Here is a 26,013-nt window from a genome sequence, read left to right on the forward strand (position 1 = left end):
CAGAAATTCATTGGGAAAGAGTATTATCGCATGGTCTGGGAATGCAGTGAGTTAAATAATTTAGAAAGCAAAGACATTATCTAAAAACACTAATACAGTACAATAAGTTTATTAAATTGCAGATTCTTATCTATTTCAAAATTTGTATGAAAAAAATTATCCTTATAAGTGTGTATATTCATATAGGTTCTGGTTATTATTTAGAAAATAATTATTTAGTACCACATATAGGACCGGTATTTCCAGGACCAGCAAGGATGCTTAATATCCCAGCGTTTCACAATCCTCATGCACATTACAATTACCTGGGAGAGTTTCAGAAAGTACCACTATTTAGTCCTCACATCAGTATAGAGGTAGAGCCAAGACACAAATATTATTCACACAATACTCAGGTGTTTACTAACGTGCAGCCAAGGTTGCAATTACCGCCACACTGTGAAACAGGATTCCCTGTTTGCCAAAGCAGAAGTGGGTAGGTGGTGGATAGGTGCCTTGGGATATAAGGGTAAGTAGAAGGCAGACAAAATTAACCTAAATGAAATTCAGCAATAACTAGTCTGAAAGTGGTTGTGATAATAAGTACAATAAAATTTCCAAGAGGCCGGGTGCGGTGGCTCACGTCTATAATACCAGCACTTTGGGAGGCCGAGGCGGATGGATCATGTGGTCAGGAGCTCAAGACCATCCTGGCTAACACAGTGAAAACCCGTCTCTACTAAAAATACAAAAAAAATAGCCGGGCGTGGTGGCGGGCACCTGTAGTCCCAGCTACTCGGGAGAGGCTGAGGCAGGAGAATGGCCTGAACTCGAGAGGCGGAGCTTGCAGTGAGCTGAGATCGTGCCACTGCACTCCAGCCTGGCAACAGAGCAAGACTCCGTCTCAAAAAAAAAAAAAAAAAAAAAAAAAAAAAAAAAAAAAAAAATTGCGAGAAAGCAGACAGTGAAGAGAACAGATTTATTGATGGAAGATGTTAGGATTAGCAACAGACACACTTTCATTCTTTCATTACATCTTCAAAGATGAACATAACACAGTGCCTACTCTTAAGGATCCATCTTATAAGTAAACTGACAGCTGAACAGCCAAAGCTAATACAATATGGGAATCAAAATCAGACCTTAGAATAAGGAAGGGCAAGGAGAACCTTCTCCAAATCTAGGTTAAAAGAGAAAGAAAACAGATTTTAAAAAATTGGATATATTTGAAGCTTATTCCAGGAAAGGGGAGCTGTAAGGATACAGAGGTATGAAAAAGAGCAAATAGAAATGGTCTGACTAGCAATGTGTTATTGGTGGACAAGTGGAGATTAGGCTAAGACGGTAGATGAAAGTAAATCATGAAGAACTATATTTGCTCAGCCGAGAAATTTATATTTATATAAATTTAAAAAATTAAATTTAAAAAAAATTAGAATGCTTTCTAAAGTGAAAATTATGGAGCAGGAGTTGTTAACTGGGGCCTGAAAAAAGAATTCAGGGAACACGCCACCTCAGAAATCAGGGGAAAAAAAAAAAAAAAAAAGTCATTATGCATTAACCATTAAGTTCTAACTGCAATTTAGCATTTCTATCAGATAATATCATATAAATGTAGAAAGCAAACTATAGTAGTATTAGCAGTATCTGTGGTTTCATTACCAAGAGAAAATACATTTCAATGCTACTTTAGAGTTGCTGCAATTATCTCAAAATATCATTAACACTCATCATTAATTGGAAATGCGGGTGCTTATGAGTGAGACCTGTTGCTAGGTTTTATTACTTAATATGTTAATAAAGAAGGTACATGTCATCATATCATAAATTGCTATTTTAATATCATAATAGTTGTATTTAAAAATATAGTTTTGCTAACTTGATTTTAATATTTTGCTTCGTAATTCTACATATTTACTTTATACATTTGAGGGTCCTTAGGTTTTGCCAGGCTGTCAAATGAATCCACGTCTCACAGGGAAATTAAGCACCCCTATACAAACTACATTTGTTGTTGATTTTGTAGAAAGGAAAAGAAGAAATAATAATGTAGAAAAGACAGAAAATAACCAGCCCTTAAGAAAGGTCAACAAGCTGGGACCCAGAGCATAGGTTTAAGGAGTTACATTTCATAAAAGGAGGGAGTACCGCCAATGTAACAAGGAAGGAGGTGAAAAACATCATGCGGAAACAGTAGCTTTGGTGATGGGAGGGTGAGGCTCAACATGTTCAATGGTTTCCATTTTGTAAATGAAGTTAAAATTGAAGGTTATTTATCTTCCCTGAAGAGATCATCAGGATTAATCCATCATGACATACCCCTGTTGAGCATAGTCACCATGGGAAGTATTGACCTGACCCACTTCCAGGTCAACAATGAATACTTGGACTCATACATCACATAGCTCTGTACCACCCCCAATCTGACCCCACCTTTCTGAGGCCTCAAACCCTTCTGTGAAGTCCTTTGGAATGTCATTGACAAAATCCCTGCGACTTCAGTCTTTCTCCCCCCATGTTCCTTTACCTTCTTGCTCTGGTTAAAATCAGCTTGTCCCCTGAGAACACTATTTCTCTACCAGATATGGTGGTGGCTTTTTTACTCTAAACCCACATATGAGGAAAATATTTTCACTGACCACTCTCCCCTTCTCCTCACTAATTTTTTCTTCTCTAAATTCACCTACTCAATCAAGGTTTAAAATAATAAAACCCTAGCTGCTTTAAGGTTCATGTGGTCACAACCATACCACCTGCTACCTTCCTCCTTGTAGTCATCCACCATCATCCATTGCTACTTTCTCCTCATTAATTGAATATTTTTTCAACTAGCTTACTATCCTTCTCTTCAAAAAGATGATTCATCAACCACCACACTTGCAAGTCAATGTCTGTCCATCTGTTTCAATGACCTGGTCCTTCAAATCAGCCTGAGGCACATGCTCTGATGTTACTTCACCAGCTCTGCAGTGTAACTAGTCAGAACTGGTCATTGAGCCTTGAAATATGGATAGTGGGCATTTAAGTTTGCTATATTCTTAAATATCACCTCCCTAGAAAACATTTTTTTGACCACCCTACTCTCCTCACCAACCTCTACTGTCTTACCTCCACTAAGTTGTTTTATTTTCTTTATAGCATGTATCATACCTGGCATTATATTATAATATTATTTCATTTTTCCAGTGTATTTCCTAATTTTGTACACAATGTATTCTGAAATAATTCTAAGGTTATTAAAGTTAAGATCAAATAAAGCTAAAAATAATTTAAAATAATATTATAGTTGCTAAAATAGAGAGGTATTGGTGCAGAGATAAATAAATGAATCAAGGGAAGAGTGTTGAGGAATGTGGGGATCATACAGAACAACAGAGTAAGTGTGAGAGAGTGTGTGAGCTCATTGGGAATTCATGCACTGATGGAAGTAGTGGAACTTTGTATAACCACATTGGAAAGCTATTTGGCACTATCTTGACATTAACATATTCTATCATTGGCAACTCTACTCCTGAATATATATGCCCTGGATCCTTTCCCATATGCATGTATCAAGAGAAGTTTGCTAAAATGATCATAGCAACATTGATAAAATGAAATATGGGAAACCACCCAAATGTCCTTTGACATGGAATGGATAAATAAATTGTGTTATATTCATATGATGGAACACATTACACAGAATACAGAGAAAATAATAAGAGCTTATACATACTGCTGTGTGCCAAGCACTGCTCTTGGTACTTTACATAAATTAATTCATAATTAATTTTTATCTTCAAAGAGGAATAATATTTATCCTTTTACAAATAAAGAAATAGGTACACAAAGGGATTTAGGAACTTGTCCAATATTATACATGCATAGCCAGGATTTAAACACCAAAATCCCCACTGAGTGCTCCCAATTCACTGTTCTACTTCTACAGCAAATAAGGCATGGGTACAGGTAACATAAATAAATATAAGAAATAACATTAAATAAAAGAAAACAAGACAAAAGGCAATCCCAGAAGAATGCAACACACCATTGTATATGATTTTTACATAGCTCAAAAGTAGTGACTCTAAATAATATACTGTGTAGGAAAACAGTATATAGAGAATATATACTGTATGGGAAAATATATAATAAAATAATTTTTAAAAATGAAAACGAGAAAGGGTAGTGGGTAGTAATTGCTCCTGGGCAGCAGGTTGCATGCGGAGAGAAACAGGGAGAAGATGAAGGTAGCCGCCCCTGCAATGGGATTGGTGATATTTTCATTCAGATGTTGGGAGCTGGGTTCACAAGTATTTATTTTATTATATTTTCTAATGAATTTATGTTATATATATATATCCCTTTCTGTATGAAATATAATGTTTTAAAAGATACTAAAGAAATAAACAGAAAGTGAGAAAGTGAAAAAATAAAAGGCTTTGGCTACATTTTCAAGGTGTTTGATTTGAAGGAAAGAAGGAAAGATGTATCACTGGATAGATCCGTGGTTAACGGGGGACATGTGTGTGTGTCTTTTACATTTTGGGCTCCACAAAATAAGGATTTACCCTGGAGTTTGGGGTACTCAAATAGGTTTTATAGCTACTTTCCTTGACATCCTGGCTAGATGGCACCCTGAAGCTCAATGACCACATACCACTCTATTTAGCTCCCTAAGATGCAGTTCATAAAGCCTCATCACCCTCCGGGTCTCCTACCCTTATATAGTTTTCACAGGTCATTTCCTCCATGAAAGCCCAGCTTCCGAGTATTAAAGTGCTGAGGGTATAATTAGGCCAAAACAATACATGAGAGTGAGTGGGCGATTCAATTTCCCCTGCTCTGAAGGGGATTCACATTACAATGAGAAGCTGCTATCTCTTGGTCTTATGGTCCACATAGGAAACAACAGCCCAGGAAAATTGTCATTAAATTTTGTGTACATGAGTCACCTATTTGTTATAAATGTAGATTCCAGGGAACCACTCCATGATAGTCACATAATATTTTGGTCCAAGGAAGATAATTTAAGAACTACTTCCTCAATGCAAAGGTTGTTAATTTTCTGAAATGATAGCTCTTTTATAGGTTCTTCTAATATTCACATATTAAGAATTTTAATATAGGGATCCATTTATGACAGCCTTATTTATGATCCCTAGGTTAGATCCTCCACAGAAAATCAGAGTAAGTAGATGATACCAGAGAGAGAGACAGAGAGAAGAAAAAGAAAGAGATAGTGGCAGAGGCAGTTAGGATTAAAGTTGGAAAGAGATCAACCAAGAAGTGAGAGAAAAACCCATTGAATTTGACAGGCAGGAGGTCGTGCGTGTGCATGTGTGTGTGTGTGTGCGCGTGTGTGTGTGTATTTATATTTTATATATATGGAGAGAGAGGAATAGTGAAAGAGAGCAATTGGTATACATATGTTTGAAGTCAAAAGAGAACTACAGAGAAAATAAAGGCATTAGAAAGAAAGGAAAGATAGGGTGAAATGCAATATTTGCTTCTACTTTAATGTGAATCACTAAAACGATAGAAAAAGGATTAAAAAGACATAATCCAAAAAGGACAAATAAAACTGGAGTGTAGATGCCAAAGAAATATCAGCAACATTTTAAGAACTCTAAAACATATGGGCAAGTGTTGGCACTTTGCACGCTAGGAAAAGCGGAAATCTAAATGCCTGCAAGGTGACAGGAGCCAATATGCAAGCTGATTCATAAAAAAAGACTCCAGAAATTCTCAGAAATTAGAAGCCTAGAGTGAGAAGAGGGGTGGGTGTGGATGATGTCAGGAGAAGTGTTTCAAAGTATGCATAATAAGCAGTAACGCCAGACAAAAAGGGGGAACAATCTGACTTAGAGGAGTCCCAGAAGAAAGTCAAGAGGAGAATGAAGAGAAGATGTAACAGAAATAATGAGCATTCTCTAGAGCCAAAAGTCATGGGGTCCCTGGTAGAAAGGTCCATTGTGTCTCAGTGCAACGGGTGTAAAAAGAGAGATGCAAGAGAAATAGGAGAAGGTTTTAAAACACAGACATTAAAGAAGGGATTCTAAACGCATGAATGAGAGACAGGTTACATCCAAAACTTTGAAATTAGAAAGAATTGGACTTCTCAGCGGCTATACTAGAAGTTTGGAAACAATGGATTGATATCCTCAAAATTCTGAAGCAAGTGATTTTCAACCTAGAATTTTATATCCATCTATCAATAATGTGTGAAATTGGAATAATACAATTTTCAAACATACAAGACTCAACACTGGGCTCTGTATCCTTCTTCCAGAAGCTAGGAAAGGATATGCTTCCACAGCATGGCAAACTATAGGTGGGGGGCCAGAGAAACTGAAGTTTTATACAAGTCAGGGTCTGAGAGGATGCTCCAGGTGATGGTGAAGCTAAGCTCCAGCTAGGCAAGTGAAGCATGGAGGATACCTTCAATTAAAAAATGGAAACAACGTGAACTGATGAAAACTGGTAAGTTTTACTACATTGAGAGGAGTATAAATTTTGTAGAGAGATTTTGTAGAGAGATTGGTGAAAAATTAGTGAAACTAATATAAAAATCTTATCAAATAAAAAAATGAGATAATGTTAAATTTCAAGAGAAACAAGAAAATTGCAGAAAGAGTAAAGGAAAGAAGGAAGGAAACAAGGGCAGAAAAAAGGGAGGGAAAAGTGTGATAAAGTTCCCACATGTGGCCCAGTGGTGAATACTATCTTCCTAATCATAATAAGGTAAAGACACTGGTATTTAACCAAAAATTGTGGTATAATTATTTTGGGAAGATAGAGGGCAAGTGATTGGAGGGTTGCTGATGAAGTATAGTACATAGATATTTTAACTGTGGTATTGCAAAAGAAGGATGCTAAAATCCTCATCTTCCTTAAAGATGTATTTCTTAACAGATATTGCCTAAAATGAAACATATCAATAAACAGTACACAAACGTTATTTTGAAATATGTAGAGAAGAACCAGAAGAAACAGCAAAAGATTTAAAATTATTACCTCTAGGGACAGGGAACTGGCAGAAACCAAGGAATGATGCTTTATGTCATAATTTTTTTAATGACTTTAGAAAATATGGATATGGCTCATAAACATAAAAATAAATCAATTGTAAAGAAAGTGTATTACATAATACATGCACTTATGCCAAAAATACTATGTTCTAAATATTTATGTTTTGTGTAAGATTTATATGGATCTAGGAAAATTTGGCTTAATTATTTGTATAGTTATAGACTATAATTACAGATTATTTTTCTCTTTTTCCAAAAGATGTTGGTACTTTCTTGTTCTAAATTTATAAATGACTTCACCATGTTAAAGGAGCATCCACCTGAGTAGTGATATTACCAGCAGAACTATATGAGGTAGTTAGATCGAGGCCCCATATTCACATTTCTTCAAGCTTGCGCTTTGGAATAGTAAAGCCCAGAGGAACTGGTGGTGATTCATCATGCTCCAAACCCAGGTCTCAGGACAGTGGGTGTGGTCACAAGGTCCACCATGCAAGAGGAATGTCAAATGCACCAGGCAAGAGTGTCTGGAAATCCAGGTATCAGTGTTGTACTAGAAAAGTTCATACAACATGATTTAGAAATCATTTCCTCAAAATGATTTTAGTTTTAACTAGTATTTTATTTAAAAAGTAATCACTCAAAAATTTAAAGTGGTCAATACAATTAAAAAAAGACAAGGAACATTCTTGGAATTTCCCCCCTTTTCTTTCTCTACTGAAATGCAGTTTGGATATTTCTATACCTCTTTATAGTCGTCACTGATTCTCTCCAAGCTGAGGGAATATACAAGGTCCCTGCCTCCCACGAAGAGCCGCTCTTGATATTCATCCAGCAGCATTGTGTGGAGATCAAGAAATCCAAATGGGCTATGAAATATTGATGTTCTGTTCAGATTCAAGAGCTCTGAAATGCAAAGTGATATGTACACTAAGCACACAAGAAAATGGAAATACTTTTATAACCCGTTTCTCATAGCTCTGTTTTCATCCCTATTGGAACCAAGTCATTAACATGCATTTTATCATAAATATACTGGCAACAAATTTTAATGTGCACAAGTTAAAATATTTCATAAATTTATGAATCTAAAAGCTTCATCAATTTAATAAGTAAGAAAATATTCTATATTTTAAATCCAGAAAATAGTCATCCTTCACAATCTTTAACATAAAGTGCTAGGTGAAAGTCATTTTATAGCTCCTCTAATGTATAATGGTTACAAATCTACATTAAACCCACCAGAGTGTGTTTATTGAATTTCAGATAAACGCCACTCAGAAAATAATGTTTCTACTTGTAATTGGTTTTGATAGTCACATCCAAAATCAAATTTTCCCAGTCTGCAAACTATCAGCGTCATTAATACAATGAGGCATTAATGTGGTAACAGTTACAGTAGGGATCACTGATAAAACTGGGGGGAATATATTTTCAATCACTGCAATTTTGCTAATACTGTTACATTCCTGCTTAGGTCAGAAATTTTGAGCTGTATGTTTTACCTATATACATTTAATTGTAAGAAGTCATAATCTGGCAAACCTCTCGTGTGTGCATTTGTTGGTTAAAGGTATTTAATTGCATATGGCAGTTCAGTGCTTAAGGTTGGTAAAATGATATATGAGAGCCTTTGGTGATGAGAGAGAATAAAACCCCAAGCCTAGACTCTGCATGCTGAAGAATTCCTGAAGAGGCCCTTTGGCAAATGTTGACAAATTAGAAGATAACTTTTTTTCCAAAGATCAATGCCTAATGCATCTAACAGATAATGTGAATTCTTGATGACTAGGACACTAAAATCTAAACAAATGATACTATGAAGTAGGACAAATCTATAGCACTGTGCCCACTCTTACACTTTCTGTTTCTGAGAAAGAAGAGATGAAGTATATACCTCTGTATTAATAATATATTCCTTATCTATATCTCTACCCTCAAACTGTTGATGCCCAAAACTTTATGGAGTAGAGTTAACTTTAAATCTGTAGTTTAAAATGAACAATACTGCTAAAAGTATCTTTTCCTCTGTATTAATAATGTATTTCTTATCTATATCTCTACCCTCAAACTTTGATGCTCCAAACTTTGTGGAGTAGAGTTAAATTTAAATCTTTAGTTTGAAATTAACAATACTGCTAAATCAATATATCCCTTATAAAGGTAAAACTTTTCTTATTGAGTTATCTTTGAGATATTGAGTCTTTTGACTATTCACCTAAATAAATAATCTGAGAATAAGTTTTGAGGGTGGGAAAAAAGGAATAATAGGCATAACACACAAGAGATTTGCCAGATTCTGATATTTTAAAATTAAATATGTATAGGTAAAACATATAGCTTGAAACTTCTGACATAGGCATGAAAGCAAGAGTATCAGCAAAATTTCAATGGTAGAAAATCCATTGCCTATTATTCCTTCTTTTCCCACCCTCACAACTTACTTGGGAAGGAAAATAAAATCGTTTGAAAATTAGAGATTCTTAAATCCTGGAAGACAATTTTTTTCCGTTTAATAATTTTGTCCAAGTAGAATCATACTGCTTTCCTTTGCATACAGCAAGAGAAGCACAGGTTGGAATCCACTGGCATAACAAAATATAGCTCAAAATGGTCTGCTATCATTATACTTTGTCTTTATAATATAAGCATTTATTTTATATCAGGGCTGCTAAGTGGATTTTAGAAAAGTTTCCCCAGTTATTCCAATAGTTGGCAACACTTTTCTGTTTTAATGCACAGTGAAAGAATCTGAATGGGTACAACTGATGAAAGGATGGTTACACACTGGCTTGAACAGGTTCCTAGGCTGCAGAGCTACCCAGAACACTCAGGTGTAGCCCTTAGGGGACTAAGCTGGGAAATAAGAGAAAGTCATGAGAGGGTTCAATTATGAGGGATTTTAGGAAGAGGCAGCCCAATCAGTAAAGGAGGCACTCCATGAGTGACTCCATCTAGGGATGACCTTGCCTGCTGCCCAATGAGGTGATTAGTACCTCATTACTCCTGCATGCACATGGCAAGATAGACACCAACTTCTACTTGCTTTTACCACTTACCAATTTGCCTACTTGCTAAGTAGACTACAGTTCTAACAGTCTAAAAGTAGTAGTTCTTATTTCTTTGTAAATAATAGTGGAAACTAATTATTGAATTATCAATCTTATTTTATTATGATGTATCACCTCTTGTAACCTATTCTTCCTCTCGATGGCCAAATCTGTCCTATGAGATCACAAAATGTGCATGTTTCTGTGGGTATGTACTTTGGAGAAAGCAAAGGGAAAGAACCGAAGTGTGCATACAACAAATGCAAATTTTGTGAATCTTCGTTTTAATGATCTGTACATTTACATATATATATTTTGTCTTTTACAAAACAGTAAACAACCACTGTATAACAGTTTAAATTACCAGTGTATTTTATTTTACTGGAGAAACCCAGGTGCCCAGAAATTTAATGACTATTTTATGGTCATATACTATTACAATAAAATCACTCAATTTACCTCTAAAACATGAGAATTAAAGTATAACAGATGTGTATATTATAATCAAAGGTCTTTGTAGACTGAGAATCTGGAAGGCCAGGTTTTAATCTTGGCTTTGACAATAATTGCGTAGGTAAACTTGAACAACCTCTTAAGTTCTTTAGACTGGATTCTTCACCTGTTAATCACCCTTCCACCTTTAAAATTCTTAATTCTTTGACTAAATTGCATTTCTAAAATGAAGCTGATGAAAGAGTGCAGAAAAGAAAGAAGCAAATCGACACTTAGATGTTTTATGGAGTCATTTAAAGTACAGTGCTGAGCTTGTATTTTGTTTTCACACTTTTGGAAGCTTATCAAAGGGAAGGAGTGGTGAATAGCAAGTCTAACTATCAGATGTCTCATGTTTACGTTTGCCTAAAGTGAAGTAGCTAGAAAATTCATTTACAACTTTTCTCTGACCCTAAATGTTTATACGGTCAGTGAAAAAACAATGTAATAAGGAATTTTGGAGATTACTTTTCCTGATTCATTCATATTGCCTCAGAGAAAATTGTTGCCAAAATATGTTTGGATACATAAAACTGAGTATCATTACATACCATAGGTAATAAATTGAGAAATGTCATTTTATTTATGAAGATACTTCTTAGAATAATTTCTAAGATCATTTTTTAAATTTATAAAACCTAATGAACAGGCTGTAGTTTTCTTTAAACATTTCATAATATAAGAAAAGAAAAAATACATTGAATGCTTCGACTGCTCTCTACCCTGACCAACACCATACAACAAAACAGTGACAACAATTGAATTCCTAAGACATTAAGACTTGTCAGTAGATAGACGTTATTTTAAAATCATAGCACTAACTGGAGTTTATGAATGCCATGGTTTGTATTTTCTTGTCCACTTTCACTGGCATAAATCCTGTCTTGATCTTTAATTTTCTCTAAGGCCTAGACTACTTTTCCTAAGTGGTTACAATTTTGTAATATCCTTGACTTTAAGTTAAGAAAGGTTAGAAGTATCCATTATATATGAATATTTGTGCTTTAGACATATATCTGTAATAATGAACACAGAGCCATTCTAAAATAGAAACTATTTTGAAAAGAATGTGAATGTTTATTATATATTTACTATTATTTATTCAATATTAACTCGATTTTCTACTTTACTTGATTAATTTGCCTCTTTCCAAAAGGATCTGAGATGACTTATACAAATATATCCAATCAAATAAACAAATATATTTCTAAGGGAGTGAGGGTAAGAGAAAACAGTAAGATGGGTGGGTTGTAATAAATTTAACTGGAAGTCATCCTCTAATATCTGATACATAATTAAAATGAATCTCAAATTTGGCCTCAGGCTTCCCAAAATCCAAAGTAGAGGAAGTCACTGTAATACAAGAAAAAAAAACTATCAAGTGCTTAGGATCGTTATCTAGTATTAAGAACTAAGAGAAATTTCTTCTAAGGTTGTAATAGGTATACTGAAAATACTGTGGTGGACATTCAACATCACTAAGAATTAAGGTGTCAAGTTCCATACCTGTGCTTATAATTACATCCCTTAATGAAAGACAACTAAACTAACATCAAAATTCACTCCACCAAAAGTCACTTTATGGCCTTGGGTAGCCACGTTATTTGGAATATTAATGATTGCAATGAACAGAGATTAAATTAAGGTAATGTAAATGTGAGGACAGAAATTCTGGCCTCATGGTAATCAGAAAACAAAAGGAAGCCAAGGTAATTTATCTCTTAGGAGATGCTGCATCTTTGCTTCTTGCTTCTTGCTTCTCTTAATGCCACCGCTTCACTGTACTGATTCTAAAGGGCTTATTCATTAATTTGTTCATGACCAAAGATAATATATCCTATTGTTTTGTTTATAATGCTCTCTTTACAAATAAAGCATACTTCAATTTCTATGAATTTCATATGAATGAGATAGATGAAAGTTTGCTCATTCCAAAATAAATTGGAAATAGGAGCATTCTTCTCTATTCAGATATGAAATTTATTCTCCAGTCGTATGAGTGACTTTCACAATCCAGTTATTATCAGGAAAAATGACTTAATAGGTTATTATATATAACCTATATGTAATATATATTTATTATATATGTAAGATATAACCTTCCAGCTCCCACATCACCACAATATGACAATGGCTCCTGCACTTTGCAATTCAAATTCTCAAGGGAAATAATGAAATTGTGTCAGCTAGTGTTCATAATTCATGGGTTGCTGGCTTCCTCTAGATTGGATGTGTTGTGAACAATTATCCATCTGTGGTTAAAATGTGGAAGCCACATGGCAAAATGTGTAGTTTCTATAATTAATGTGTATGGGGTCAGAGCAATCAACATGAAGCATGTCTCAATTCCATAGCAAACTTAGCCAGTCTGTCTTTATTCATGAACAAATTTATAATACCATAAATTTGTTACAATCTGTATTTCTGCTAGACTAAATAAGTTGGCCTGCTGTTGATAGCTTTTCATGATTATATAATCATGTTTAGGTGTTCATGATGTTTAGATGTTCAATCATATATAGATGTTTATGACTATATAATTATAGTGCATGTTGGAGAGTATCTGCCAAATACCAACATTTGAGTTTTCATTAATTGATCTTAAGTCATTTTTCCTGATAATAAGTGGATTGTGAAAGTCACTCACATGACTGGAGAATAAATTTCATATCTGAATAGAGAAGAATGCTTCTATTTCCAATTTATTTTAGAATGAGCAGACTTTCATCTATCTCATTCATATGAAATTCATAGAAATTGAAGTATGCTTTATTTGTAAAGAGAGCATTGTAAACATAAAACAATGAGATCAAAGCAGTAAAGTTTGATAAATCATGGAATTCTGAAGTTTAAGAAAAAAGCAGAAACATAATTATTAGAGGAAATCTGGGAAAGAAAATATACATATAGCACAAATGGAAACTAATTGTTTTTAATACAGTCCTTTACTATGTTAAAAAAANAATGGAAACTAATTGTTTTTAATACAGTCCTTTACTATGTTAAAAAAAACTATTTTAAAGAAAGAAGAAAAAATATCACCTCTGTTCTGCAAATAGCACATTATCAAAGAGGACACAAAAGTGAATTTGCATAAAAGAATTCAACTTCATTAAATGTTCAAAGGAATGAGGATGAAAATGTCATTTTGTGGTATTTTTAAAAATTACAATAACTAGTGGAAATGAGAATTCAGGCTCTTCTAGAGATCTATGTAAAATTTCTATATTACACAAATTTTCTCCAGTGAACATGTGTTACTTTACCAAAAATGAAATTATATAAGTAAAAGGGGAAGACGTATGAGATGTCTCCTTTTTTATGCAACCAAATTTCCTCCTATATCCAGGTACCCATCCTCCCCACCCTAACTCTCAAGGTGATAATAACAGTTAATAAATATTTATTGATCAGTTACATAGCATGTATTATCTAAGGGCTAGACATTTTTATGTCATGTAATCATTGTGACACCTCCTCAGAAACACTATTCTCCCCATTTTTTGCATGCAAAAAGAGAATTTATTAGAGATTCAGTACAGAGTTAAGGTTATTTTGGTCAGTGTTGGTGACAAAATTTGAACAACAGAAGTTGACTGGAGAGCTTTGTTACAATGCACATGAGATTTCTAAATATTATTTTTAAAATACCCTAGCAATTCAAAGTCTAGTCTCTTAAGACATTATAATGCATCAGAAATGAATGCATTTTTTGCAGAGCCTGATATAAATAATATGATAGAAGGTTTTTAAAATATTTAATAGGTTGTATTGAGATAATTCAAAATAATTTAATGGCGATGACATAAATAGAAAAAATCAGGTTAATATCAATTCAATTTTAATCACCTTTATTGTGTATTTTATAAACTATCTCAAATAATTACAAAATTTTTTGTTGCTTTGACTTATTGATTCATGATATTTTTAGTTTTACATATCTTACTTGTGAGAAAACGGAAATATTTTTACCTAATTTGCTATGGAGTTTCAAAATGTATTGAATATTTTTTGCATATAATGAAGGCAATATAAAGGCAAGCAAGGCTTTCTTCCCTCCTCAAGAATTTTTCCTTTCTTAGTTTTAGAGTCACTCCTTTAAGTCGTATTAATTATCTGAACTCCAAATCACGGTCCCTGGACTTGGCATATTTACCAAGCAATGGCTGATTTCTTTAAATCCCTTCAGACTGCTTCAAGCTGCCTGGATGAAAGAAACAGAAAATATGCAGGAAGACGGGGACAGAAGAAACTCTAATCTCAGGTTATCTCAAGAAAACACAGTGCAAATAATGGACAGTGCTGACTCAGTTAAATGAAGCCAGCTCCTCTTGAGTTTTCCTACTCTAAAAATAACAGGAATTGCTTGGGGAGGGAATGGACAAAGAAATAAGATGAAACTGAAATGCACCAACTCAGAGTTCATCCGGAAATTTTCTAAAGAGGGAACTAATTATTATTGCTAAGCTGTATGCTAATTATCAGCTGTCAATGAAGATATACTCTGAGGATTTAGTCATTTCCTCTCTTGGCCTTTCCTTTTAACCTGCAAGAGACACAGTTTTAAAACTCACTGACATCACTATATTACAAAGACAGTTCTCTACACTTTGTAAGAATATATTTAAATGCTATAGTTTCTTGTGTAAGATGAAGGAGAGGAGAACACACATTTTCAGCTCTCAAACAAAAGAGATTACCAGGGGAGAGGTGTTTCCTTCTTGAATACACATTTCTTGTTCCACGGTCACCTGCCAACTAAAGATTTCCTGAGACTCAACACTTTAACTAAACTTGTCATGGTTTTCTGAGTTAATTACCTTTTTCAATATTGTCCTAAGGTTAATTCAACAACAACAAAAAAAATTGAATTTCAGGCAGTAAGCATTGTTAATGAAAATGAAATACAGAAATAGCCATTAGAAATTTTCTTTAACTTTGTAATGGTTCAAAAGAAAAGGTTTCTCACAACATGCTTTGATGATTTTGACAGATTTGACTGATGATCACTAGTGGCTTATAATGTTGAAAGAGATTCGTAAAGAAATAAGCAATTAACTTTTTAAAAAGTGTAAATAAGGACCAGCTCATTGATTTGCTAATTGCTCTTTTTAGCAATGGACAATCGGCTTGTCTTTCATGCATTCTTTGAACTTTTAGGTTCTATTATTTTCACAAGTCAAAGGTGTACAATAGACATTGTCATACATCAAGTTGCTCAGTCATAAACCACTTTCTGAAGAAGGCAGGAGTTCAAATATACGTAGGAATAGCCTAGACATTAAATAGCATTTTAATTCTTCAAAGAAAACAAAATAATGTGATTTGTAATTTTCAGATTCCTTGTGTTCTTGTCATATGTAAATTATTATTTAATGTTATATGGAAAAGTAAAACAAAAGTTAAAATGTATTTAATGATTAAGATGAAGACATTCATAATAAGCTACTTCTACTTAATAAATAGTAAATATATTTTCTCTTAAGGCTTTCTTAATAACATTTTCTTTTCTTTAGCTTATTTGATTGTAACCATATAGTATATAATACATATAACCTAAAAATATGGGTTACTCAACTGTTTATGTTATCTGTAAGGCTTCTGGTCAACAGTAGGCTATTAGTAATGTTTTGGGGGATTCGAAGATTATACTCTAGCTTTAGACTGCACTGCGGGTTAGCATCCCTAACCCCCAAGTTGTTCAAGCATCAGCTGTATATTGAACATCCACTGTGTTAGGAACTATATCTGGAGTTTCAGAGGAATACTAAAGATCAATATAATTCTATAAACATAACACAAATCAGATTTTAGTATCCATCATTTTATTTCTGAAAATCAATTTTAGATACAAGGTTTTTTCAAACTTGGGTACTTAATAAAATCAGGCACATTCACTTTTTTTTTTTTTTTTTTTTTTTTGAGACAGAGTCTCACTGTGTTGCCCCCACTGGAGTGCAGTGGTAAGATCTCAGCTCACTGCAGCCTCCACCTCCCGGGATCAAGCAATTCTCCTGCCTCAGCCCCCTGAAGAGCTGGGATTACAGTAGTGTGCCACTATGCCCTGCAAATTTTTGTATTTTTAGTAGAGATGGGGTCTCACCGTGTTGGCCAGGCTGATCTCAAACTCCTGACCTCAAATTCTCTGCCCATCTTGGCCTCCCAAAGTCGTGGGATTACAGGCGTGAGCCACCGTGCCCAGCCCTTTATAAGAGAATACATTTTATGGTTCAAACCCCAAAAGAATATCAAGGTTTAGAGTCATAAAGATAAACTTCCTCCCCTCTGTTTAGTTCTCACTCCCTTGCCCTCAATGGATTAATCTTGTCTAAAATCTTGGGCATTCCTTCAAGTTTTTTATGCGTATGCAGCAAATTAGATGTATAAATCTTTATTAATTCTCAGCGTTTTTACAGTCAAAAGGAATCATAATATAAACCTTTTTCTTTACCTTTCTTTACTTGACTTAAAATATCTGAGAAGTATTTCCGTATCAAAACTTAGAGAGGTTATAGTTGCAAGAAACATCTTGTTTTATGGATCACTGTGGTGGGCATTTGAAATCTTTTAAATTTTTACTACTAATACGGCACTGCAATGTATATATATGAATTGTCCATTCACAGATGTGCAAATATATTGGTAAGATAAATTTTAAGATAAGATAAATTTTAAAGCGGAATTACCAGGTCAAAAGCATTTGTAATTTTAACAAATACTGCCAACTTTGCTTCCATAGGGATTATATCACGTTAAAATTCCGTGACTATATGCAAGAGTGCCTATATCCCCATACCTCATAAACCATATATAATTAAAGTTTAGGGTGTTTTGCTAATTTGATTGAGACAATATAATTTGAATTTCTCTTATTATAGGTGAAGTTAAGCATCTTTTCATATATCTTAGGGTACTTTACTTTTGTGATTGTTCTTATTACATTCATTGTCTATTTTTCTGTTGGATTAAAATTGCTTGTCCATATTTGAATTTAAGGAATTTTTAAACTGTTAAGTTTTATGTTATTAAGGTCATAGCTGAGAGATGAGGGAAATTGGACCCTTAAATGTAGAAATTTGTGTATCACTTATGTTGGAAAGATATTTTAAAGGTGTTTTATTTTAAAAAATAGAGTTAATTCCCTTTTTTATCTCATGCAGCCTCTTTCATAAACTTAATTCTTGATTATCTGGAGCAATTAATCAAGTTAACAATTAACAGCTTATATAAAATGCTTCTAAGTTTAAATACACATATGCACATGTGTGCGCACGCACACACACACAATGTGATTCATCAGAAGTGGGCAAGGGGCATTCTCAGTCTTCCAGAGGCTGAATTTGGACATCAACAAAGTCCTAGGCACTCCTATTCAACTGGCGAATTATGTGGGAATAAGAAACGTGTGGTTTTACCCAAAATAGAGCGCTTGTTTGTGAGAATTCCAGAATTTTGACTAACGGATATTTTATAATAAGATGTCATAGATATTCAGCCAAAGCAGAAGTTAAGGAAGCCAAGAATATACATGAACTACTGTAGCATTTTTCTGCAACATTAGCCACTTAAAACGTACTTAAAAGAGGCTGGGTGCGGTGGCTCACGCCTGTAATCCCAATACTTTGTGAGGCCAAGGTGAGCGGATCACAAGTTCAGGATTTCGAAACCAGCCTGGCCAATATGGCGAAACCCCATCTCTAGTAAAAATACAAAAATTAGCCAGGCATCGTGGCAAGTGCCTGTAGTCCCAGCTACTTGGGAGGCTGAGGCAGGAGAATTGCTTGAACCTGAGAGGTGGAGGTTGCAGTGAGCCGAGATTGGGCCACTGCACTTCAACCTGGGTGACAGAATGAGACTCTTTCTCAAAAAATCAAAAAACAGCAGTAACAAAAAACATATTTAAAGGAGAGGAGAGAAAGAAAACAGATTTCTAGGAGTCTTTTGTTTGTTTGTTTGTTTTTGAGATAAAGTTTAGCTCTTGTTGCCCAGGCTGGGGTACGATGGCGCAATCTCAACTGCAACCTCCGCCTCTCAGGTTCAAACGATTCTCCTGCCTCAGCCTCCCAAGTAGCTGGGATTACAGGCATATGCCACCATGCCTGGCTGATGTTTGTATTTGGTAGAGATGGGGTTTCACCATGACCATGTTGGTCAGGCTGGTCTCGAACTCCTAACCTCAAGTGATCACCTGCCTCGCCCTCCCAAAGTTCTGGGAGTACAGGTATGAGCTACCATGCCCAACCTCTTCCTTTCAAAATACTTTCATGTATTCTATGAAATGCAGTAACAAAGCTTTGATTTTATTTAGGTACTTATTTTTTAATGTTAAGCATATTTAGGTAGGATTCATTTTACGGCAATATTTTAAGTCAGCTTTTCTGGATTATGCCATTTTACAGAAAAATTGGCTTTTATACAACATTTAAAACTTAATAAGTTATCATTATTTTATACATTTACGTCATATTCTTTCTTAGGATTAAGTCTAAAATAAATGGATGATATCTGGTTACTTCTTCATTAATTCACATTAAAATATATATTTAACAACTTTTATTGCATTCACTTAATCTGCACCAGCGTAAAACAAAATGCATTTTGCTAGATACCTTCTGATTTATGAACAAAGTTGGCTAATGTATATACATAATTGCAATATAATTATATATTATTTAAATCATAAACACATTTTGGTTTTATCTCAACTCAAAAACATCCTGTTATAGAACTAATGTATTCTCTACAATCTGTATTTTTAATTGAATTTAAGTCATGCTAAGAAGTTGAATAGGTCTATCATCTACTTCATTTTTTTTTCGTTTCTTTTTTTTTTTTTAGATGGAAGTCTTTCTCTGTCACCCATGCTGGAGTGCAGTGGCACAATCTTGGCTTACTGCAACCTCCATCTCCTGGGTTCAAGCAATTTTTTTGTGCCTCAGCCTCCCAACTAGCTGGGATTACAGGCATATGCCATCACACCCAACTAATTTTTGTATTTTTAGTTGAGACAGGGTATTATTGCCAGCCTGGTCTATGTCTTCATTTGATCATTTTAATGACAGGTCAAATGTAACTTGTTAATACATACATAATTTTTTATGTTTTTGTTGAAATTGTGTACTTTTCTCTAGCAAAAACTTTATTGACCTTTGGCCTATAACATGTTTTCTCTAGTAAATAATCCATCTTATAACAACAAAGAAGTAAATTAGCTAAAACTGGAATCACATTTTTTTCTTCACATATGGGATTGAATATTTGATAATTTAAGTTTTCAAATACGACTCTCAAATTTTGTCTCCTATCTTGACCCCTAAATACATACTTGTTCAGCCGAGTCCTAATAGCTATCTTCTCTTAGAGTCTAAAAGTCTTCTGAAATTTAGCAAATTAACAACAAGGTCTTGATTACCAGAGACAAACCAACTCCTTTCCCAGGCTTCCACTCAAGTTTGGCTCTTGGCAAAAACTTAGGATTTGTCCTGATTCTTCTTTCTTGAGTGCCACACTATCTGTCCGTAGCATTGCCTCAACCACCTCTCATCTGGACCACTGAAAGGTCTTCCTATTTTTCTGTCTTCTATGCTCCATGCCTCCCTCGACCACCACCAATGAGTTCACCTCACAGTAGCGAGAGTGATCATTTCTTTCTTTAAAAATATAAATTGGGTCGTGATGTTCCTCCCATTGTTTCCCAACTCCCTTAGATTAAAACCTGGCTCAAAGTCTGTCACTATCTCTTGGCTGCCTACCCCAGCCCCGGTGTTGCGCCACTTTCTCCTTTCCTCACAGAGCTCCAGGGCTTGGGCTTTAGAGTTTGGCCTGGACTCTCCTTCCGTCTGCCACGCACCTCCCTCGGACCTCCACACAGTTGGCTCCTGTTCTCATTTGGATCTTCCCTCTGTCTTCCCAGTCTTAAGAAATAAGCCCTCCCAGTCTTAAGAAATAAATAAGCCTTCCCAGTCTTAATAAATCTAAAGATTCCAACCAGGCATTCTAAGTTGCACCATTTTCTTTTCATATCCTATATTGCATGAATGCTGCTAGGTTTTGTGTTTTTTTAAATTTGTTTGGTTGGTTTTTCTTTACTTATATATGTTTTCTCTCTTCTGACAAGAAACATATTCCATGAGAAGTTGTAAGCCCTTCCATCTTGGTCACTGTGATATCCCCAGGGCCTAGACCAGTTCCTATGGTTTATTTAGTAAGCACTAGGTAACAATATGTTAAGTGAATGAACTTGTCTGTGTCTCCCTGTCCTCACTGTAAAATAGGGATAATAATAACTAACTGGCAGGACTATGGTAAGAATCAAATGATTCATAGCACCTAATGGGCAGCAAATATATATGAGTTTCTTTCTCTTTTTATTATTTATTTTTTGATGTCAACAAATTATGAGTCAAGGGCAGTGAGAGCAAATTTCCCCTGTTGAAATAGGGCTTTCTTAATTACATTTTGCCAAGTGGACATAGTTACTCTCAGGGCTCATCATACAGGCTTAAAGTGAAATAGGAAATTTCACAAGTACATGATTACTGTGATCAGTGTAAACAGCTACTGTATATTTTAAGTTAAAACCTCAATTTTCTACCAATAATAATTTGGGTCAATTTTATATTTCTTCTTTTTATCCATACCCATCTCAGATTGCAAGAGAAAAATTTGTCTTTATTTCCTAGGAAATTTGTTTTATTTCTTTATTTATTAATTTATAAGCTCAACCTGAAATAAATTATATAAAGCATTTCTACTCTACCCTTGAAATTTGAATTCTAAGTGCCAGACTGGCAGGCAAAATTATTTAAATATTTTATTCTTACTATTACTATTAAACTTTACATTTTTATGAGTTTTCTAATACAATCATTTATCACTTATTGATGGGAATACATTCTGAGTAATACATAATTAAGGAATTTCATTTTTGTGTAAATATCATGGCATGTACTTACACTAACCTAGATGGTATAGCCTATTACATACCTAGGCTATATATGGCCTATGGATCCTAGGCTACAACCCTGTTCAGCATGTTATTATGATGAAAACTATACGCAATTGTAATATGATAAGTATTTGTGTATTTGAACATATCTAAACACAGAAAAGGTAAAATAAAAATACTGCATTATAATCTTATGAGACTACCCTCATATAAGTAGTCTGCCACTGACCTAAATGTTGTTACGAGGCACAAGACTGTACTTAATTTGGTGGCTGATTTGTAAGGACAGAAACAGAATTGTCAGTCTTACAGATGCATGGTTTGAAGTGATGTTACAGCATCACAGCAAAATAGCCTCTACATTTTCCTCACTTGACCTCTAATAAAGATCTTCAGTCTTATCTTTATAAAAATAAAGCCTTCCCTCAACTCATGTAATTTAATCCTGTAAAACATTCTTTCTAAAAACACATGGTTTCCAGATATACCAGGAGTTTGCAATCTGACATCTGAAATGGTTGTACCTTTAAAAATCTGTAGTTTTCAGACTGACATATTACCAAAGCGATGACTATTGTATAATTTGAACACTTTATCAATATCACATTTTCTCATAATTACAAAATGATAGAATAATAATGGAATTTCAAATTCAGGTAGAATGAAGTGCAACTTTATAATATTTTATATCCTGTTAATTTAATAGAAATTGAACCTACTCATCCACATTATAATAACAAAGAAAATAATGCTGTCGGTAGATGCTATGTGGATATAGAGATGAAGTTGTGTGCGATTTACCATTACTTCATAGGTTTGGAACTGTCAGACAATCACCAAAATCTTATTTGCTGTTAAATTACATGCCTCAATTACTGTAGCAGCTACCATGTGAGCCGGATGCTTCTTACTAGGTAATAGGCCCCCTGGGTAGATGGGTTCTCTTTAGATGTGGCTAAGAGAAAATGAAGAGAGAAGACAAACCAATGCTGTGTGTACAATTCACTGATGACTTTCTTTCACAAAAAGTTGCCTTAGTGACTAAGCTGCTACTAAATTCTTCTTCTGTTTTCCTTTTCTGGCAATCCTCAGTTAGTATTGATTTACTATCCAGAAATCCCTGTTGTTTATAACCTGTCGTGAGGCAAATAGTACCTAAGAAGACCACCCGTGTTTTCTCTGGAAGCTATGAAGGGAGGGCAACTCACATTCACAGAAAGGCTCTTATCTGTTAGGTACTGCGTGAAATACCCAATATACGTAATTTCACTTACCCTTCACTCCACCAGTAGATTCAAATGGCTTCTATTTTACAAATTAGAAAAACAGAAGCTCATGGAGAAAGTTAAAAAACTTCCTATTGTCACCTATCATTTGAATATCGACATTTCTGGATATTATTCATTTTGCTTATTACAAGTTACAATAACAAAAGAAGTTGTATAAATTATATAGTGGTTTCTTTGTGGATTAAGATGAGTCATAAGTTTTCAGTAATGGGCATAGAGATATTTCCCGTATTTTATGGACTTATCAAATAATATTACCCTTAATAAAAGGTCACAGATACCTTTGGAAGTACACATTTTTAAAATTGTGTTTCAGCCTTTTTTCATAAAACCTGATTTTCATTCTCATTCATCCTAAGTTCTATCTCATTGCAGTTTATGTTACAAACCAATCAAAACAAATAAATAAAAATTAACACAGAGGATCAGATAATATAAAGATCAGAAGCAAATAAAATTAATTTAAAAACCTAAGTCTATTAACCTCAACCTGTAGTTTTCAGACTGACATATTACCAAAGCAATGACTATTGTATAATTTGAACACTTTATCAATATCACATTTTTCTCATAATTACAAAAATGATAGAATAATAACTGAAATTATCCAGAGGATGCTCTCTAGAAATTTTTTATTTGTTAAGTTTTGGAAACCATGAGAATTACAAAATTAGTTCTATCATTATGGAAAGACAAGAATTTATGCTGAAGATACAATTGTATATTTGCTCAGTTCTTGGGAAGCTGTCACAAAAAGTGTATTGCTTTGGGTACAAAAAAAGTAACCAATTTATTCTTATTGATCTGTTTTCCTGTAATTTTTGATAAGCTTCAAACATCAGTGGCAAGCACTATTCACAATAGCTAAGATTTGGAAGCAACGTAAGTTCTATCAACAGATGCATGGACAAAGAAAATGTCGTGCATACACACAATAGAATATGATTTAGCCTTAAAAACTAACAAGATCCAGTCATTTGCAACAACATGGATGGAACTAGAGATCATTATGTTAAATGAAATAAACCAGGCACAGGAAGGCAAATATCACATGTTTTCACTTATTTGTGGGATCTAAAAATCAAAATAATTGAACGATGGACATAGTAGAAGGATGGTTCCCAGAGACTGGGAAAGGGAATTGGGGAATTACAGTGTGGAGGTGAGGATGGTTAATGGATTGAAAAAAATAGAATAAATAAGACCTAGTATTTGATAGCACAGCATGGTTAAAAAAACCATAAGGGGCAAGAAATAAAATATATTTCATAACTGTATACCTGTATCACATACTTTTTAAGAAAATGAGAAAATATAACTTAGGTCATGCTAAAATTAGAAGAACTGAAAGATTTACAAAACCCATATAAATCATAATGTAATCTCCTATGCCAAAACATTATTACTCAGAAAACAAGTAAGTAGGCAAATGTGAACAGCTTTCTACACACACTGAGAACAAGAGAATGGATGATAAATTTTTAAAGTATGGAACACTTGGAAGACACTTTTATATGACAAGTTAAAATGTCTATTATAGAACTCACTGGATAAACTTCAAAGCATAAAATTAGTTCTAGACGAGCAATTTATTAGTAGAGCAAGTTTCAAGAATGAAACTGAAGTTGTGTCATAAAATTGAAGATCAGGTTCTTAACATTCTGTATTTTATTGTAGGACTGCCAATCATCTCCTTTGAGAATCAACTAAATTTCTGAGAATATCATTCCTGCCAGCTGGAGGGAAGAGCAAAATTCATTACCATGTAGCTGCCCTATTCCCAGACCCCAGCTTTATCAGAACAGATGTTTGTGCCCAGGTAACTGGCCATCCATCATCTAGTCAAATATGATCTTAAAAATACTTGGATCCTCTAGCAAGGTCACTACCCCTATCTAGAAGGAAAAATTCCCTATAAAATTGGGAACAGGAGGTCAATTTTCTTTTTCTGCCATGATCAAGAAGAGGGAGCCTCTGCCACTGGAAGGGAGCAAATGCATTAACCTCCCTGACTGGCAGCTACCCATTAAAGTGATGATATAATTCTTCACAGTGCTTGTGGTGAATGACTGCTGGGATTTAACACTTCAAAACAGAACTCTGTGTGTGGGGGGTGTGTGTGCATGTGCGAGAAAGAGAGAGACAGAGAAAAACGGAGACAGAGAGACACAAAGAGACAGAGACAAATGAAGAACCTGAATGATGGGGGAGCGGCAAGCAGGGGCAAGCAGGTGGTGGAAAAACTTTTACTTCAACAATAATTCTTTCACTTTGCAACAGCGAAAAGAAACATGACAAGTAAAACTGATGCAGGCCAGGTCGCTGTGGCTCACACGTGTAATCCCAGCATTTTAGAAGGCCAAGGTTGGGGGATCATTTGAGGCCAGGAGTTCCAGACCAGTTTGGGCAATATAGTGCGACCTCATTTCATCTCTGCAAAAAAAAAAAAAAAAAAAAAAAAAAAAGCCAGGCGTGCTGGTGTGCACCTGTGGTCCCAGCTACTTGGGAGGCTGAGGTGGGAGGATAGTTTGAACTTGCGAGGTTGAGGCTGCACTGAGCATGGCCGCACCACTGCACTCCAGCCTGGGTGACAAAGAGAGACCCTGTCTCAAAAAACAAACAAACAAACAAAACTGATGCAAATAATATCAAGAAATGAGCATATCAGTTATAGTTCACAGTACTAAAAATAATATAAATTAACAGACATTATATTGAGGCATTTAAAGCTATCAAGTCTCAGCCTGCTGTTGTAAAACTTGTCAATTACAGCCCTTAGCCTCCTAATTTTCCTTGTAAAGATTAAAACAATATTATTATACTTAAATTGTTAAATGCCTTCAAACTGCTAAAATATTTTTAGTGTGAACATTCCTGAATATAAACATATTAACTAAATGATTGATTGATGGCATTATTTTTCAAAGACAAAATTACTGTCAGAAGTTGTAACTTCTTCTATAAAATCAATTATATTCACAATATTTATACTTCATCTCTTTAATATTCAATGACATAGCATAGTACATCTGACATTTTAAATTACATTATGTTATAAATTATCTATGGAGAATTTAGGATGCAGGATGACAAGTATTTAGCACATTTCTCTTAGTAAATAAAGATAAATGTAATGCACAGTGGCAAATTGTCATGGGTAAAATAACAATTACTTTCCAGTATAATTGACTACCCTACTATATGACCAAAATGACTCCATATTTCCTCCAAAAAGACAAAAACAT

At 34.4% G+C, this 26,013-nt stretch overlaps 1 protein-coding gene across 1 annotated transcript in view; it reads right to left on the minus strand.

Annotated features, from left to right (window-relative positions):
- The window catches only part of SEMA3E (semaphorin 3E), a 297,545-nt gene that overhangs the window by 114,385 nt on the left and 157,147 nt on the right, over positions 1 to 26,013 (minus strand). The window contains 1 exon segment of the mRNA XM_017852378.1: positions 7,735 to 7,895. Within this exon segment, the coding sequence (XP_017707867.1) occupies positions 7,735 to 7,895 (161 nt within the window).

This window comes from Rhinopithecus bieti, unplaced genomic scaffold (genome assembly GCF_001698545.2).
Source record: "Rhinopithecus bieti isolate Rb0 unplaced genomic scaffold, ASM169854v2 scaffold_34544, whole genome shotgun sequence".
Classification (NCBI taxonomy): Eukaryota; Metazoa; Chordata; class Mammalia; order Primates; family Cercopithecidae; genus Rhinopithecus; species Rhinopithecus bieti.